The following is a 17,774-nucleotide window of genomic DNA, read 5'->3' as shown; positions in this document are numbered from 1 at the left end:
CTGGGAAATTATACCGCCTCACTGAGAACGCTTAATACAAAATACGTTTCTTATTAATAAAATATTTAAATTGTGAGGGCTATTAAATATGTATGGAATGAATGGGTATATGAACCTGTATAGTATTAGTGATTATTGTACTTTCGTAATAACTAATGAGTCATTCCTAAACATTTAGAAAAAAACACATTGTTGGGTTGGTCCGTGAACGCGCCGACCATGTGGCTGCTAGTTTCGCGGGAATTTCAGTGTAGTGCCTGATTTCCGCTAAGGCTTTCAACAACAAAACATTTTCCTGGGATTTCAGGTCTAAAAATTACCCTTTTGTCTCTGGGCTGTACCAGTAGCCAGCGATAACATGGTGAGTATATGATGTGCGTTAGATGAATCTGTAAAAATAATTATATGAAAAGCAATGTTGTTGTTTACACTGTAGGGCTCCCATTCTCGGTTGAATTATTGACGTAAGATCACGTTTAGGCTTAACTAATTTAGGGTGACCAGACGTTCCTATTTACCCGGGACAGTCCCAATTTTGAGCCCTGTGTCCCCTCTCCCAGCAGATTTATCCAATACCATTGATCTGTCCCAGGTTTATACAAGAAATGACTCAGGTGTCCCTATTTTTGGCCAATTTAATCCCTGCCAACAGTGAAGAGAGGCATATTCTGTCATTTGTTTAGGTAAAATACAGAAATGCTGCATAAAAATGACCAAAACACAAAGAAAATGTGGCTATACTGACTCACATGTTAATCGTAAATAAGTTATGAATGGTCCGAGTGTATAACTTTTTTTTTCTTAATTACCTGCCCCTTTCCCTATTTTATTATTACCAGCCACCACAAACCGGGGGTGTCCCAGTTTTTGATACTGAAAATCTGGTCTCCCTAAACTAATTCACAAGTGACAAGTGACTGAAACCAAGATCTCAACATGTTATCGTATTCATTATTTGTTTACTTAGTTGGTCTAGGCATGGACAGACTTATTAAAAGATGAAGAACATATATTGGACTGTCGATGGTGAGGTGTCTTGCCCAAGGACAGGTAGTTGTCGGAGATGGGATGGAAGAGGCAACCTTTGGGGTAGATGGGTATAGACTAGAGTAATTCGAAAAGTAAATTTTAATAGAAGAAAATAGCTCTCCAATGCTTCAGATAAGTTTTAAAGGTGCACTATGTAACAGTTTATTTTTGCTCAGCCTTGCTTGGAATATTTCACAGTATGGCATTAAACATATCTATCTTCATGGAGACAATCTGGTGATGCCATAAGGTCTAATTACATTTCAGATCTGTGATCCCGCTCACAGCAAGACAAATGACAAAAAGATTAAAAAAATAAATAAATACCTGTAATTTAAAGAAAGAATAGTTACAGTACATAACAGCATGCATTTCAAAATTTATTACAAATGTATTATGTTGTGAATTACAATAATAGCTTATTATTGCATTAAAAACGAAAAGACACTTCAGTAGATAGAGTACTGAATAAATATAGACTTACTTATATTCAACTCCAGGTGTATTTATATTGATTTATTTATGTTTATTTGAATGGGGACAATTAATATATGACTTTACATAACAATAAACTTGCTCTAAGATTCATAAGGATTTATACAATATGACAAGAATAAAAAATAACATAAACAACAGAATAATTAATTGAAGGTACAAATGTGGTAGGTCTATTACTTTATTCTAATCAAATATTTATGTTAAAGTCAAAGAAGAAAGGACTGAGCTTGGAGGAGAAGAGGACTCGCATGCTGGAGATTTTCTTTGAATCAGTAAGTTGAGTTCCACAAAAAAGCAATAGCCTGTAAATAATAATTGTCCTGCACATTTTCTTAAAGTAAATTATAAAAAATTTGAACATGCTGGTGAATATATGTGTGTGTGTGTTTTTTTTTTTTTTTTAGAAAGATGTATTCCAGCTGAAGGACATTGAGAAAATTGCACCAAAGTCAAAAGGCATCAGTGAGTATTCACCTGAGAAAACTCATTGGTAAAAACTAGTTGAGGCCATGTTGTCCCATGGTTCCTCATCAGAAACATGCCTGAAGAGGTTTTAGATGTGCATGTTTGAGTATTTTAGTGATCTCTCCTGGGCACTATTTGAACCCTCCTTAAGGTTAGCTGTGAGATTCTGTCCAAGTCTCAGACCACAAGACTACGTCACCCATGCTCCCACAGGACAATTCTCCTTAAATATACAAAAACATGATACAAAACTGTACACAGCGATTTGACAAATTTGATGCGATGTGTAGTAGTTTCATTAGTGGGTTGCACACTGATTGTGTTGTGATGCCACTCTGAAGGGGGAGTGACTTAACGCAGAGAGCAACGTGAGAAAAATGGAAGTGTAACTTATGTTAATACATTGTTTTCAGCAAAGATAGTATTTTCAAAACAATAAAAGGGAACAGTGATTTAAATATGTTATGTGATAGTCTAGACATGGACAGAGTTATTAAAAGAAGTAAAATACCCCGTCTTTAACATTGAGGCTGCCATGTTGACTTACCCTAATGATTATTTAAGAGGTATTATGAAAAATTTTCATTTGTACTACTTTGGTGTAAGTAAGTAAGACTTTATTTATAGAGCACTTTCACAGATAAAAAAAAATCACCAAGTGCTTTACAGAGTGCAATAAAGGACATGTACACGAACAGAGGAATTACAGACACAGTCTACCAAAAGCTGGTCTAAATGGCAGTGCTTAAATGTGAATGCATTAAAACAAGTAAAAAGAGAACTGTAAAAATCTAAACGAGATTAAATAAAAGAGTGAACAGTCATTTCAAGATCAGCATTTGATAAAATTGGTCTTAGTCTAGTGATGTTCTATAAATGGTAAAAACGTTTTTACCATTTATGGAAAGGTTTTTACCTGTTTACCAGTTTTTTACCACTTGTCTGCAGTGACCCTCCAAAGACACTGACTTGTCCAACAGCTCTTCAAGATTTCTGACATTGGACTGGACTGAGTGGTTCAGTGAGCTAAGGTCATCCTTAAGTCAAGGACTTTTTTCATCTGGTGCCAGAATAAGAGTTTTAGTTTTTTCATCATTAAGTTGCAAAAAGTTTTCAGTAAACCATTTTTTAATGCAAGAGAAGCACTGCAGAAGAGTTTTGAGCCTTTCTGTCTCTGTTTCTGTAAAAGAACAAGACAACTGTATGTCATCAGCATACAAATGATATGATACATACGTGAAACAATTCACAATTTGACCAATCAGAAATATGTACATCAGACAAAAGAAGTGGCCTCAGGATTGACCCTTGTGGGATCCCACAGGTCAAGGGTGACACTTCAGACAGGACATTATTGATACTAAAAGAAAAGGATCTATCAGTCAAATAAGAGGAAAACCAATGCAGGGCTGTCCCACTGACTCCAAAGTCTTTGTGCAAACGATGCAATAACATTTTGCTATATCAAAAGCTGATGTCAGGTCTAACAAAACCAACACTGTATAATGGCCAGAGTCCACTGCCGTCAGAATATCATTTGAGACTTTTAGAAGTGCAGTTTCTGTGGAATGCCTACTGCAAAAACCTGACTAGAATTTATAAAATAAGTTATTTCCATGCAAGAAGTCTGTTAACTGTAACTACCTTTTCCATTATTTTAGATAAAAGAGGCAATTTTGATATTAGGCTGTAGTTTTTGAGCTCAGACTGATTCAATTTTGGCTTCTTCAAAATAGGACTAAGCACAGTGTGTTTGAAGGAGTGAGGAACCAAGCCTGTTTCAAGAGACATGTTCACCATTTTAGAAACATGTGGCCCAAAAAGATCGAAAGCCTTTGCAAACAGTGAATGTGGCCCCACATCTAGAGGGCATGAGGCTGTTCATTATGCCTATGACATCCTCAAGACTAACAAAGGAAAAAGAAGACCAACAACAACTGTGACTTATGTCGTAGGAACAGGCCCCAGTCACAGGTGCTATGCTAGCCCTAATAGTGTCCACAGTATTTACAAAGAACTGTAAGAATTTATCACAGTCATTCTTTATATGAACAGGGATTTGTGGTGCTGAAGGCGAAATGATTTTCTCGATAGTAACAAACAGGATCTTTGGATTTTTCCTGTTCATTGACACAAGGTTGGAAAAATAATCAGTTCTAGCTTTGTTTATCATTTCATTGTGATTGTCATGTTATGAGTATCTCCTTTAAAGTGAAGTCTATGAACTTCAGGATTTGTAGTTTTGTAGGTTTCATTTGATAAGACAGATAGTTCAAGAGTTGGTAAAGTGCACGAACCCTCATTGATTTAAGTTCTCAAAAATGGCCTGAAACTGAATGAACTCATTAACTTCTTAGACGTAGAAATTATACAATTATTTTTAACCAAATCAATCAACAAATACCATTTTGTGCTTCGTGAATACACTGCGATATGAAGCAATAGTGAAAATATACTCCCATAGCTATTTTCATTGCTGTATTTTGTACAGTGGACCCTCTTTTAGTATGGCCCAGTTATGCCTTCAGACTGGAAAGTTGGAGAGTAGCGAGAAGGAGCATTCACATTTGAAAGAAAACTGAAATATGAACTGATAAACAAATACAAGAATGCCATACATTTCAGATCATGTTTGTAGCGATCTAAACTACAGATATAACAAGATTATTCAAAAGACAGGCTCATTTGTTTTTTGCAGAGGACATTCTATTATCAAATACAATGGCTCTCAAACTTTTCATGCCAAGTACCAACAAAGAAAAGCTTTTGCTTTCCAAGTACTACCAGGTCTAAATCAAGTATATGACGGGGCTATTCCAGGTCTAATCTAGGTCTAAAAGTGGACTACATCATTGCCACCATAGCACTAAACAAGAAATGATCCAAAGGAGGACATAAAAGTGGTTAAAATGGACTAAAGTTAGGCAAACCCACATAACCAAGAGCTGTCCATGTACCACCTGAAAGAGCTTTATGCTATGTTATAATCGTGCCAACTCAAATTGAAATTTCGATTCAGTTATGCAGCCCAACTTACCTTACCTTACCTTATATTTTTGACCTGTATAAATACATCAACAAGCTTGTTTTATAGCTTTGAGGAACATTTAATTTCAAGAGTGTGTTTTAGGTCATACTTTATTCTCATGTCTGCAGCTCAGAATATTATGTATCTTAAAAAAATACAAAACCAGTGCATTTTTGGGTGAACTGTGCCTAAATGAGGTGATTGTGTGACAGTGATTTAAAGCACATGTTTTTGGTCCTGTATAGGACATAATGCAGTTACACAGGAGGGGGAGGGGGCGCTAGAAACGAATTCCTAGCACAACAAGAACAGCCTGAAGTGACTTATATAAGGCATCACAAACGTGACACACACATGCATATTTAAAGGTGCACTTGTCACTTTTCTTGTGGAAGGCCCGCCCTTGTTTGTCTCAAAAGAGATGTTGTTGCTTTTCCTGGAATAGCAAAAGAAAATAGATCTTACCTGAATAGACATTTTCCTGGAATGTTCCAAAGTATGGCATTAGACTTAATTATCTTGTGTTTTATTTTATTACGGGTGAATAATAAATACTTTAAATAAACACTTTCTCACAGTAAGTTGTGTCACCTCTACCCAGATCTGATCTCAGAAAAAATATATATCTATAAAACTATTATCTAATTAACTATTATCAAATAAGAGCATGCATAAAAAATATGGTCTTCAATAAAAACGTATCGTCGTCTCTATAGAAATAGATAAGTTAAATGCTTTAATGTGAAGCATTGTTGACAAAGCATTAACATCTCCATGGAAATAAGCAATAACATCTCCATGGCAAACCGTCCACCAGAAAAGAGTGTATGTGCACATGGATATAGCTAACCTGCTATTTCACTGCCAATTCGCCTTGTACTGAGAAAACGTTGCCCCTCTCTATAACTGCTGCTGTCAGACTCCTCATTTTGGACTTAAAATGTTCATATTAACATGCTCTACATGATCCTTATAATTGTATTTCGCTATTTTGTCTGTAAATCAATTCCTAATATGGAACTCTGCTCCAAATTTGCACCATAAATGCTAGCCTTGGTGAGCTTAATTTGACTGGAGACGAACGCTATGGGTGACCTCACACTCCCTTAGTCCACTTCTTTGTACAGACTATGGTTTAAATAAGGCGTGCAGAATAGTTGTTGTTCATAAGCGCAGATGTGTTTTGACTGTGGCCCAGGCTCTCACACATGTAGGAGTATCACGTTTCAGTGCTGACATGGTTGGAGATATGACTCCCGCTCTGATACATTAGAGCTTTGAGGGCTCTCTGAAGCTGCCAGATACACTGCAGATGTGTGGGATCAACCATGCAACTGAAATAGTCTGCTAAAAGTGCACACTCACTTACACAAGTCCTCCTCTGGGGTAGTAATGCTCACTTGAAAGCATCATAGTCAATAGATGGAATACAAGTTGTAGAGAAATTCAAGTTATTATGTAAGTGCTTTTTTTTTTTTTTTTCAAATATTTGATCAATTTATGTCCTCAGATACAAACATACAGCACATGATGAAATACAAATTTTACTGTTGACAATTGCGATATTGCTTAATTAACATTTTACACAATTTGGTTCTCAAATGAATTATTCAAACTGAAAGAAAAATATAAGTTCTTGCTCTAATTAAATTTTTTTGCCTATAAACCAGGTATATATATATATATATATATATATATATATAAATATATATATATATATATATATATATATATATATATATTACATTATATTAAAATATATTATGTGTGTGTGTGTGCGTGTGCGTGTGCGTGTGCGTGTGTGTGTGTGTATATATATATGATTTGATGTGTCCTGGGTATATAAGAGCAAGTGTTGCCACAGTGCTAGGATTTCAAACTCCATTTTGATACTAAGGAATAGACTCGATACACACTACCGATTCCCTCATTCAGGTAGGTTCCATAGTGGCCCATGGGCGTCTTATACAGCTTAAGATTATTCTAAAGCTCTTCAGGAAAGATTCATTTCTGTCCAGTGACTATAACTTTTTTAGTAGGGATGCATCAAATCCAGCTTTTTCAGTTTCAAAACCGATTTTGATACTAGCTTTTAAGTATCTGCAGATACATGGTTACAAATGATAGCAGGGCAGAGATTGAAAGCAACATTTATATCTTTTAAACAAAAATAAACTGATCCAAATGTGTTATGTAGCTGTTGTTTATCTTTCAAGTAACTACAGAACAGCTTTGTATAAATGAAAATGCTAACATTAAGAGACTTTCTGGGTCAACTATGACCAGTAAATTCAATCAGTAAATAGTTTTAATACATGAGTTTATATATTGAACCATTATATATTATACTATAGGCTGCTATTCAGTCCTGTAAATTTTTCATTATGTGTGCCAATATTCGACACCAGTGTCGAATCGGTGCATCCTTTTTTTTTGTGTTCAATTTGCTTAAAGGTGCACGCTTGTCCCCAAGGAGATATTACTGCTTTGCCTTGATTATTCTGCAGTATGGAAATAAAATTGGTTATCACAATGGAGACAGGTTAATGGTCAGATCTATGGAAAAGCAAGCCTGCACATGGTAAGAATTCATGTTTTATGGTATTTTTGAGCCATAACTCTCTTGTACTTGAACATATGCAAGGGAGATATGTTTAATGCCCTACCATGGAACATTCCACCGAAAGAAATAACATCTCCATGGAGACAAGCAAGTAGCAGACCCACCACCTTAGAAGTTACACAGTTCACCTTTTAAATAAGTATGTAGTTTCGATAGTGTTAGTATAGATTACTCAGATTTTTGATACTTTTGACAACCCTAGCACTGAATAAGAAGTAGTTTAGTCATGTAATGCATCATATGTGTTGTGCAGCTCCCATGGCAGTGAAGGAGGTGCTGCAGAGCCTGGTAGATGACAACATGGTGGACTGTGAACGAGTGGGGACCTCCAACTACTACTGGTCCTTTCCCAGTAAAGCCCTGAACACTCGGAAACACAAGCTGGAAGAGCTCAAGAGACAGGTGAGGGACACAGGATCAGATAGTTTAACACTGCACTTGTCCACAGTGTGGGAGATGTATATAGTTGCATTTAATATGATGTAGAAGATATCCTTTCTTTTGAGATAAAGTTTAGTCAGTTATTATTATTATTTTATTTTATTTTATTTTTTTGGACACTGAAATATATCTGGTGTGGCCCATCTGTCTCAAAGATGTTGACTGAATTTCACTTGAAAGGTCACCATTCATCAAAATAACTGATACTGCTGCTTTGCCCTACTCACACAAGGTACAAGTTAAGGCAGTGTCAGTCCTATTTGAGCTCGTTTAGGTTAACATTTCAATATCCATAGAAAGTTGCAGGCTGTTATAACTACATGTATCTCAGTTTGTAAATAAAGACTGTAAAGACTGTATATTCAAACAGAAGCATTAGTACTGTACTGTGCTGTTGACCCAGTTGGTTGTTGTGCGGGAGACAGATGGCTATGACTCCTGGAGGACATGGCCACCAGATTTCTGGACCAGCTCAATTGTGTACAGGGACAGTCTGCTAAAGCTTGTGAAACAGTGGCTGTGTTTACATTGCATTCACACTAAGTTCTGATCATTATCTCATTTCAGAAGAAGGGGAGATTATTGAAATGTCATGTAAAACTCATATCTGATCTGAGTAATCTGATTTATTTGATTGTTCACACCAGTACAAGGATATTTTGCAAGATAATTTGGCAAAAAAAAAAATGAAAAAAATTAAGGAGATATTTTAAAATGCATTGTACCATTGATTAAAGTTTATGCTAAATTGACTCATGAATTTTAAGACACATCAAACACATCAAAAACATATCTGGACTTGTGTTTTGTTTCATTCACCCATATTTGAGTAAGACTTTATTATTAAGCTGTCTGCATCTCTAAAGCTGGAGATGTAGGTGGAATATTGTTTTCTTTTTGAGAGAAGAAGTCAGCTTAAATATGCATGTTTTTTGTGTTAAACAAGTGTTTAATGAAACAAAACACAACTCCAGGTCTGTTTGTGATCAGGAAGCATTGTAACATGTTATATGAGCCCTTTTAATAGACACATGTCACCAGGTGTTGATGCTCAGATTTCTGTTGTCAGTGTAAACACACACTGAAAATCAGATGGAATAATTGGGTTATTTCACCATTCTAGTTAATAGATTTTTACTGGCCAATGGACCCAGTGACTTTATCCCATAATCTTTTAAGTTAACCAAGTTGATCATTCCTTTGCATTTTCAGATTTCAGAATCGAAGCAGAGGAAGGAGACGCTACAAAAAGCAGTGGAAGCTGCAAAAGTGGGACGTGAAGATACTGTGAGTATTTGTAAGACACTAATCAGACTTGACATTACAACTCAGAACTGTAGAAGCAGCTTGGATGAGCTGTGAAAAATATTCAGTCAAAAAAACTTTAGTCAAGTTGACAGAATTGAATTTCTCCTTAGCCATGGATCCTGCCTGGACAACTGAGGAATTTCACAAACCCAATAAAGTTAGAGGAACCATAGAATAGAATAGAATAGAAGCATAGACAAATATTAATGATGAATTTATTAGAAAGATTGGGGAAAAAAAGAAAAAAAAATCACACATTTGTAGGCTTATTGTTGAACATGGACATTAGAAAAAGATTAAATGCAAAATGAATGAGTAGAATTTGTGTGAGAGTGAGACACTCAGAACATGGGTACTGGTACTGGATGTCTGTTATTAAAAGTTACCATGGCAATTATTCCTCTAGTTTTAATTATATCTCATTATTACCTACTCTGGCATTTCTAAGTGTATATATTGAGGAACTGTTGTGTCTTGGTGCAGAATAAAAGGAGCGTCCTGCTGAAGGAGCTCGAGGGTCTCAGAGGGGAGAGCACTGAACTGCAGGCTGAGCTGGACAAGTACAGAGAATGTGACCCAGAAGTTGTCCAAGAAATGAGTGAGTTCACCTCCACTGCATCCCTGCCTCGCATGTCACCATAAGGCTATGCAGTAAAAAAGGTGCTGTATCTGATTCTTACTGCAAGTCGGGTCTGAGTCGGTTACTTGCAGATTGCCTTTTACACTAACTATGACAACTCCGGTGTGTATTTGACCAATGCAACATGATTTCATGTATGTTCACGTAGGTTCATCCAATAACACTTCTTGCAGATTCTTTCCACAGACCCATGCCTCACCTGCACCCGTGACCCTACTCCGCCAAGGTCACTGTGACAGGGTGCACTGATTTGAAACACTTTTAAGTCTTTAGGACTGCAAGCGCAGTGTGAGACCCGAACCGCACTACACAGTCAGTGTCCACCCAGCATTAAAAACATGAACAATTAGTACATTTTAAACGGTTTGTAGTCCAAAGTTATTCCGCACACAATCTAAGCATTTGGATTATTCTTTTACCACTTTATTACATGAAAAAATGGGTACAAAGTAAATGCACTATTTCAACTGATAAAAACATAAACTAAAGTGATAGTACACTATGAAGCATTTTAGTCAAAATACTTTAATCTAAGTGTTGATTTATTGTATGCTGAGAAAATGAACACTGGTTTCAACATCATTACAACCAAACTTGGGCAATGACATTTCTTTGATTCTATTTATACAGCATCATTTTTACAGAACTACTGAAGCAGTTCTCTGTTGCTTTGAGTACACACTCCTGTTATATCACAGGGTCAGTGTTCTCACAGTTGACATGAAACGTGAAGAGGAAGTGAAAGGCTCTCAAATACCACATCACCACAGCTTAGTCTTCTCATTATTCTCAACTGCATCTTTCAGTGTTTCTGCTTTATATGAGGGTTTCATCTACACCCACGTTGGAGATGACTGCATTGGAAAAAGTGGTGTGGACTGGTGCAACACGTGCTGTCATAATATCTGCACTGTTTACCTGAGCTCTTGCATGCTCCAACACACATACACTCTAATAAGGGAGCATTGTCTGTGGGCTGTTGCCTGGATACACTTATATGAATCCCTCATTAAGGTTGTAGTGTCTCCTATAAAAAAGCGTTAAAACTTGATATTTCTGTGATAAGGTGGAGCGAGAAGTGCATATTATGTGATTTAGGACCGAAAAAACAAATTAGATTTATCGCAAATCATCAGTGATTGAATAATCAACTAATAGAATTGAATGACCAAAATAAACACTACCAAATATGTTATGCCCTGAGAGGACAAGGTTTGACATTTTTGAAGTACATTCAGTTCATATGACCACAAGCGGCGTAACTTTAAAGATGCACTACGCAACTTTTCTGGTGAGGGGATCCACCACATGCAGCCACCAGCTTTACTATGAGCTAATCTATCCTAAGACTTGGCCTAGTAGTCTTTCTCTGTCTTATTCTGGCAAAACATTGTCATGAAGACAAGCAGGTGGCTGACCCTCCACTGGAAAGGTATAAAACAATCTCAATGCCATATTAATTAATGGATCCTAAAATTATCTAATTTTTGCTCATTGCATGCCATCTGTAAACTTGGTTGATTCATGTCATATCACACATGTTAAGGGAGATCATATTATGTTCTTCTCAATTAGTTGAAACTTGTTATTAAAGACTGTGATTCAATGCTACATGTGAGTATTTAGTAAGGCAGCGTTCATATGGTTGTATTCATTGTAATTTGGTCCTGATTTGGTTCTGGTTTGGCCCAAGTTTAGTCTTGATGTAGACCTGGCTTTGACTAGTTTTTAGTACTCATTTAGGGTGTGTTCACACTTGGTCCGGTCCTGGTCCGGTTCTGCTCTGGTCCCAGTTTGAGTCCTAATGTAGACTTGGTTTTGTTCTATTCAGTCCCATTTGTGATATAGTGATTGTACAAGTGTGGACACATCTTTCGCCCTGGTCTAGTCCTGGTTTAGTTTTGGGTTTAGAAGACTGAACATGACCTAAATGCCACAGATAATTTTATCCAGTAATTGCCTATACAACAAATCACATTTAGTTGTCAACTGTCAAGTAGTGTTAGCTGTGGTACAGTACTTTAGCTGAAACAATATTATCTTATGTATTTGGCAATTAGCACTTTTCTTAGGGGACAAGGGCCTATGATTAATTGTGTGATGTACGGTACTTTTAAACATGTCTTGACTCATTCACCACGCACAGACCTATTGAACATGTCCATGTGCTGCAGTGGCCCCGGGCTCTGTGCATTGCTACAGCACTATTATTTTGGATTTGAGAGCAGCTAACAGTTGTGTCAGCTGTGTGGGTGTGTTCTGTTGTAGAAAATGGAAAATAAAGCAGCATCGTGTGTGTGTGAAAGTGAAGACCTCCAGCAGCAGGATACAGCCTGTTTGTGCCACTCTGTTTTACTTTTGTTATCTTCTCTGTATGTGGAATGTAAGCTATTGTGATTACATTGTATTGTATAAGTTATCCCATCATGCTTTACAGTACAAGTCTGTTCAAGCTTCAGAAGAGCGATACCACATGATTTTAGAAGAGATCAGTTTTTAAAAAGTAGTATCTAAAACTGGTACAAAAATCTGTTGGTTCTGAAACAGTGCTATTAAGAATTAGTAGACATTTAAAACCCTAATACACTATAATGAAATAAGAGTAAGCAATTGCATCCTGTAATATGCACGTTATCATATTTACTAGACTACATGTATTTTTGAGCAATAAAAACAGCCATAATTGCATCGTATATAAGTTTAATACCATCTGGTGGAACATTACAGGCAAAGCAATAGCATCTCCATGTCAGTGGACCCCCAACCTGAAAGGTTTCGCAGTGTACCAAGTATTGTGGGGTACCAAAAAATCAACAGCAACCAACCCACAGAGAGATTAATTGCTTTGTAACTTGTATTGCATATTAATGATCTAATGCTTTACAGGACAGTCCATAAATTTAGTCATAAATGTGTCACTATTAATACACTGGCAAAAGGTTAATTGCGCTCTTCATATTCCACCAGGTGACTTTTAATGTTGTTAGCTGTAGTCTCACGGGTCAGCAGACTTGTCACCCAAGACAGGTCCTGGTTGTAGCAGCGAGCGTGGCCCAAGATCAAGTTTCTCCCCGAGCTCCACTCAAGCGTTTGACCTACAGTATACAGCTACACACCACACCGCAGGTTTTATAATGTCACTGCACTCCGCTATACATCTGTGTTCAATGGGCCTGTTTTTGTTGGCATTAAATAAGCAGCTAATATTTTAAAGCTGACCTATTGTGCAAAATCAACTTTTTAGAGCTTTTAACCATGTTAGTTTTTTTGAGGTTCTCATTTTCCCTCTCCAAATTCCATTTAACGTGATTCATGCAAGTTTGAGTAATCTTTATTCTCCTGTATTCAAGACTTCATTGCTCTGATCAACCCCCATTTTCACCGCAACTGGTACACACCCACTGTTCTTGTGACTATCTAACACCTAATCCCTTAACTAAGTGGTTACTAAAATTAAGATGATATCCTAACTAGGGTTGTAGGCCTTTAATCCTTTTTGTCTGTTATTTATTTTGTGCAGTTATGTATTTTAGCGTAATTTCTTTTCTCTTTTCCTTTCCAGAGAAATCAAACGTGGTAGCCAAAGAAGCAGTCTCCAGATGGACAGGTGCGTCATTAATTCATTGTGAAGCGAAAGCCTCAAGTTTGTGCACAAATGTTCCCGCCTGCTAGCTCCGTGCAATTAGCACACAGCACGCTTCTGTGCTCCACCTGACCCCGGCCCGTAACCTAGGCAACGGGTGACCTTTAGAGATAATGATGGGTAAAGATGCTGGCTGGATGTGCACTATTAGGTCAACATTGTCTGGTGCAGGTTAGCAAAGATGACTGTTTACATTTTTGCTCGGTAATTTGAAGTCATTGAAGCTTAAGCGTTTACTCCACTGCAGTAAAAAAGGTTCAATTGATATATTATAGTAGTCAATTAAAAATCTGAATCTTAACATGCATTTAGTGAGTGTTGTAGTTATTCACGATCTAAAATAGGTATATCTTTAAATTGTTTTTCTCTTGGGGACTCTCTCCATTTATAGCATGCAGGTGTTGCTGTAAAAATACCCCAAAACACCTTGAAAAACTTGGAAAACTGTGAGTGGAGCAGCCTTGACTCTCAACAAATTTAACCTGTAGCTTGCCTTGATGGTGTCACCTGCTTGTCTTCATGGAGGTAGATACGTTTGATGCCATATTGCCATATATATTCCAGCAATGCAGTAACATCTCCATGGAAACAAGCAGGTGTCATAGTGCAAGATTGTGTCAGTTATGTTGTATATTGCTTATAAGTATAATGCCTTTCATTTAAAATCACTGACTGTTGCCTAAACATGAAATATTCTTTTATTGTGTGTAGATAACGTTTTTGCCATAAAGTCATGGACCAAGAAGAAGTTTTCCTTCGATGAAAACCACATTAACAAGGCCTTTGGGATCCCGGATGACTTTGACTACATGGACTAAATGTTGGCCCTTGAACTTTAGCTCCTGCCTGTATACACTGAATGTTTTAAGGTAGCACGAACCTTAAATCTCCACATCTGGTTCCCTGATTCTCATTCTGTCCTAACACGCATTAATATTCAAGTCAAATGGCCTAAGGAGATGAGCATAAAAATATTGGTCACAAAAAACATCTATCCTCTCTGCAACTGGAGAAGGGACTGATCCAACCATTAGTCAGCAGAGGACGCTGAAAGCAGACTATTAACACGACGTAGCAGACTTGGCACTAACCTTTAACAGCTAGTCTGTAGTCACACCTGTTTGCACGAAAACCAAGCCTAGAGTCGATGATGGAGTACAATCAACGCTTTACACTTCTATGCCAGTTATGTTCCTATACATTTCAACACCCTTATACTGAATGGGCTGAATGTGTTTTTGTGTCCTTAATTAATATTTTAGTTTTTCTAAAATATATTGATAGCAAACTATTTCAGTTATATATTTTGTGTTTTGTGCTTAAAGATTTTTTACTGTTTTATGAGAATAAAAAATATATATATATATTGCTGTTGGATATAACTGTCTCAGTCACAAATTATTTTCCAGAATGAAATCTCATGTCTTTTTTACAATCAGATTTGTACAATCAGAAATGAAGGAGCTCACAGGTCACCCGTCATTTACAAACAAAATAATATTTCTTTCACCTCAGATAACACATTTTAATGCTTAATGAATCTGTTTTTCATCGCCTTTTTTTCCCTCATAAGCAGCCATATTTGTTTTGATAGCAGCAGTTACCTTAGTGACACAATGCACACATTAGCAAACTGCCCCAAAAAGATCATCTGAAACTCAAAAAAAAGATCAGAATAGATTTATACAGCACATTTACGGGGGCCTGTGATCAATACGAGTGTTCATGGTTCTGTTTGTTTAACAGCACAAATCAGCTGACTTGTTATAATTCCAGCTAAGTCAGTTCTTTCTGGTCAGATTGTGCTAAATTAAATCTCAAATTTAAGTTTAACTTGACTAACAAAACTAACAGAGCAGTGTCGCAGCATCACATCCCCAGAGAATGTTGACGACATAATCTGCAAACGATCAAGAGGTCAAGTGTATAATCTGGATCCCAGGCAAACAAATTATATGCAAAATGCATTTAGCTAGATGACGAGAAGCACTGCTGTTTTGTCCAGATTCAAACGCAAGTCACCGTATTTGTTTCAATGTGTTATGGCAACAGCGTCCTACTTCAACTTTTATCTATGTGTGGCAATAGTTGTGTTTGGCAGAGCGGACACACCCACCAGAAGAGTCACCCACATGTGCAAGTGTCTACCTGCCTAACCTGTCCTGCTATGATTCACAAGACTGACACGCCACTGCTGCTGCCTTCACTGCAAGAAAAAAATGCAGAATTCTAGCCAGCTTATAGTAGTCTTACATTCCAAAGTAATTAAAATCACTTGGAACTGGAATCTGTTGTGGGTTGTGTTCACAAAATTTTGTGTCAGGAATTAATAGAGGCCAAGGGCAAATATTGATATTTTGCTCCAGAAGTGATCAACATTGCCTTAACTTGAGGTCCTTTCAACTGGAAAGTGGAGACTGGCAATTCCAGGACTGAAATTATCCAAATGATTCTAGTGAATGTGTATGGAGTTTAAAAACACAGTGGAGCACTCCCTGTATTACCACGACATTAGAAGGTGAAAGAGAGTGTTTTCTGGTTGAGAGAACAATCCAGCCTAAATATTCAGGATTTGTGTGTTAAATATGTTTGAATGAAACAAAACACAACTCTGGGTATGTTTTGATGAGGAAACATTATAAACAGATCATAGATAGTGTAATATAACTAGAATAACCAGAGTGCCAAAAGTGTGTGAAGAAAGAAAAGGTAAATGAAGACTCAACAGAAAAGTATTACAGAAACTGTGTGTTAAATGTCATTCTATTGTAAAATTATAACTACATTTATACCAGGATCACATCATCAGACACCTGTCAATCTAAAGACACCCGGGGGGGGGGGGGGGGCCTCCAATCCAAGCACTAGTGAGTGAGTGTATTTTGACATAGCAGTCCCAGACAGAGGCGGTGTGCCCCATGAGCAAACCTCTGCTGGCTCTTGAGTGTACATTGTGCAGCGGGAGGGAAAAGAAAGGAGGAGGAGAAGGAGGAGGGAGCTTGTGTGCGCTGCTGCTCGCTCAAAGAAAGACCAACACAGCGAAACACACAAGGCTGGCTGCGACTAGTGAGACAGAGCCAGCAGGGCAGGCAGCATGGCGGGGCCGCAGGACTTCCAGCAAGGCAGCCACTGTCACAGGAAAACGTGGATCAATATATTACTAGGAATACTACAATTACTTTTACCATGCGTACAGCACGGAGGAGCCCAGCTGCAAGGTCTGTGCGCACCTTTAGCACCTCTGCTAAAGGTGCTCTGTAACGTGCGTCCAGTTAGCCAGACCGCACTGCCGCAAATAGCTTTGGAAATTATTCTCCATCATTAACGTGCCACATGCATTTTGGATTAATTAGACTGACTATGCAAGCTGTTCGTTTCCAGTCGCTTGCTTAACCACGCTATGTTCTGTGTCTCCCATGAGGTCTGCTGTGTGGGTACAGTTTTGTCACAGGGCTAGTAGTTATGCTAACTGTAAACGTGAAAACAACTTGCCCGTACAGTCAAGCTACACATGGTACCCTTTAGAGCGTAATTTTAGCATATTTTATTGGCGCCATAAATCACGTAAATGTACATAATGTGCCAAGCTGACGCGGGGGAGTGCGGTAAATAAATAAATGTTGTGTGCAAGTTGGTTAGCCTGCGTGCTAAGCCTGTGCTAAACAGCAGCTAGCTCCCCGTCTTTGTCAGTCTGCAGAGGCGAAGTCATTTCCTCGCTGGACTGTACAGTGTGCATCCCATCTCAGGTTTATGTGAAAAACCTATTGGGTTTTTTTTATTTAGAAAATAACAGACTTTCAACCTTAATACGCTATACTGAACCAGAATAGATGAATTTATAAACTTTTAAATTACCAATTTGTCAAAATAATGTTATTGTCTTTTATATAAAATGTCCACAACAAGTTAACATCATTTTATTAGAATGGTGTTAATAATTTAACATTATTAAATCAAAATTCTTTGGTAGGTTTTTTGTTGTTTGTGTAATTTTTTATTTATTTATTTATTTTGGTAACAAACACTAAGAGTAGATTGTCAAAATTTTAGTTATGCAAATATAATTCACTTTTTAACTTGTGTGGATAATTACTTACTA

At 37.3% G+C, this 17,774-nt stretch overlaps 2 protein-coding genes across 5 annotated transcripts in view; both read left to right on the top strand.

Annotated features, from left to right (window-relative positions):
• Positions 1–221: 221 nt before the first annotated feature.
• On the top strand, positions 222–14,740 carry mnd1 (meiotic nuclear divisions 1 homolog (S. cerevisiae)). Its single transcript, XM_055158768.1, has 8 exons — positions 222–361; positions 1,734–1,799; positions 1,932–1,989; positions 7,897–8,045; positions 9,297–9,371; positions 9,876–9,990; positions 13,595–13,639; positions 14,387–14,740. Exons 1-8 carry the CDS (start codon positions 359–361, stop codon positions 14,491–14,493), a joined length of 618 nt encoding a protein of 205 aa, XP_055014743.1. The 5' UTR covers positions 222–358; the 3' UTR covers positions 14,494–14,740.
• A 1,891-nt stretch (positions 14,741–16,631) lies between these two features.
• The window catches only part of tmem131l (transmembrane 131 like), a 33,697-nt gene continuing 32,554 nt past the window's right edge, over positions 16,632–17,774 (top strand). For 2 of the 4 annotated variants that reach the window (XM_055158158.1, XM_055158156.1), the window contains exon 1: positions 16,636–16,893. In XM_055158158.1, coding sequence (XP_055014133.1) covers positions 16,770–16,893 — 124 coding nt within the window. In that variant the 5' untranslated portion in view covers positions 16,636–16,769. Of the gene's footprint in view, positions 16,894–17,774 lie in introns of all 4 variants that reach the window. The other 2 variants (XM_055158159.1, XM_055158157.1) reach the window with 2 other exon arrangements.

Source organism: Boleophthalmus pectinirostris, unplaced genomic scaffold (genome assembly GCF_026225935.1).
Source record: "Boleophthalmus pectinirostris isolate CB_2022bp ecotype Guang Dong unplaced genomic scaffold, ASM2622593v1 HiC_scaffold_22, whole genome shotgun sequence".
NCBI lineage: Eukaryota > Metazoa > Chordata > Actinopteri > Gobiiformes > Gobiidae > Boleophthalmus > Boleophthalmus pectinirostris.
This window is presented reverse-complemented; position numbering and strand designations above follow the sequence as displayed.

Coding starts and splice junctions, on each gene's coding strand:
- mnd1 (XM_055158768.1), top strand. Junction 9,372..9,875: donor AAGTGGGACGTGAAGATACT/GTGAGTATTTGT, acceptor GTCTTGGTGCAG/AATAAAAGGAGCGTCCTGCT. Junction 9,991..13,594: donor AGAAGTTGTCCAAGAAATGA/GTGAGTTCACCT, acceptor TTTCCTTTCCAG/AGAAATCAAACGTGGTAGCC.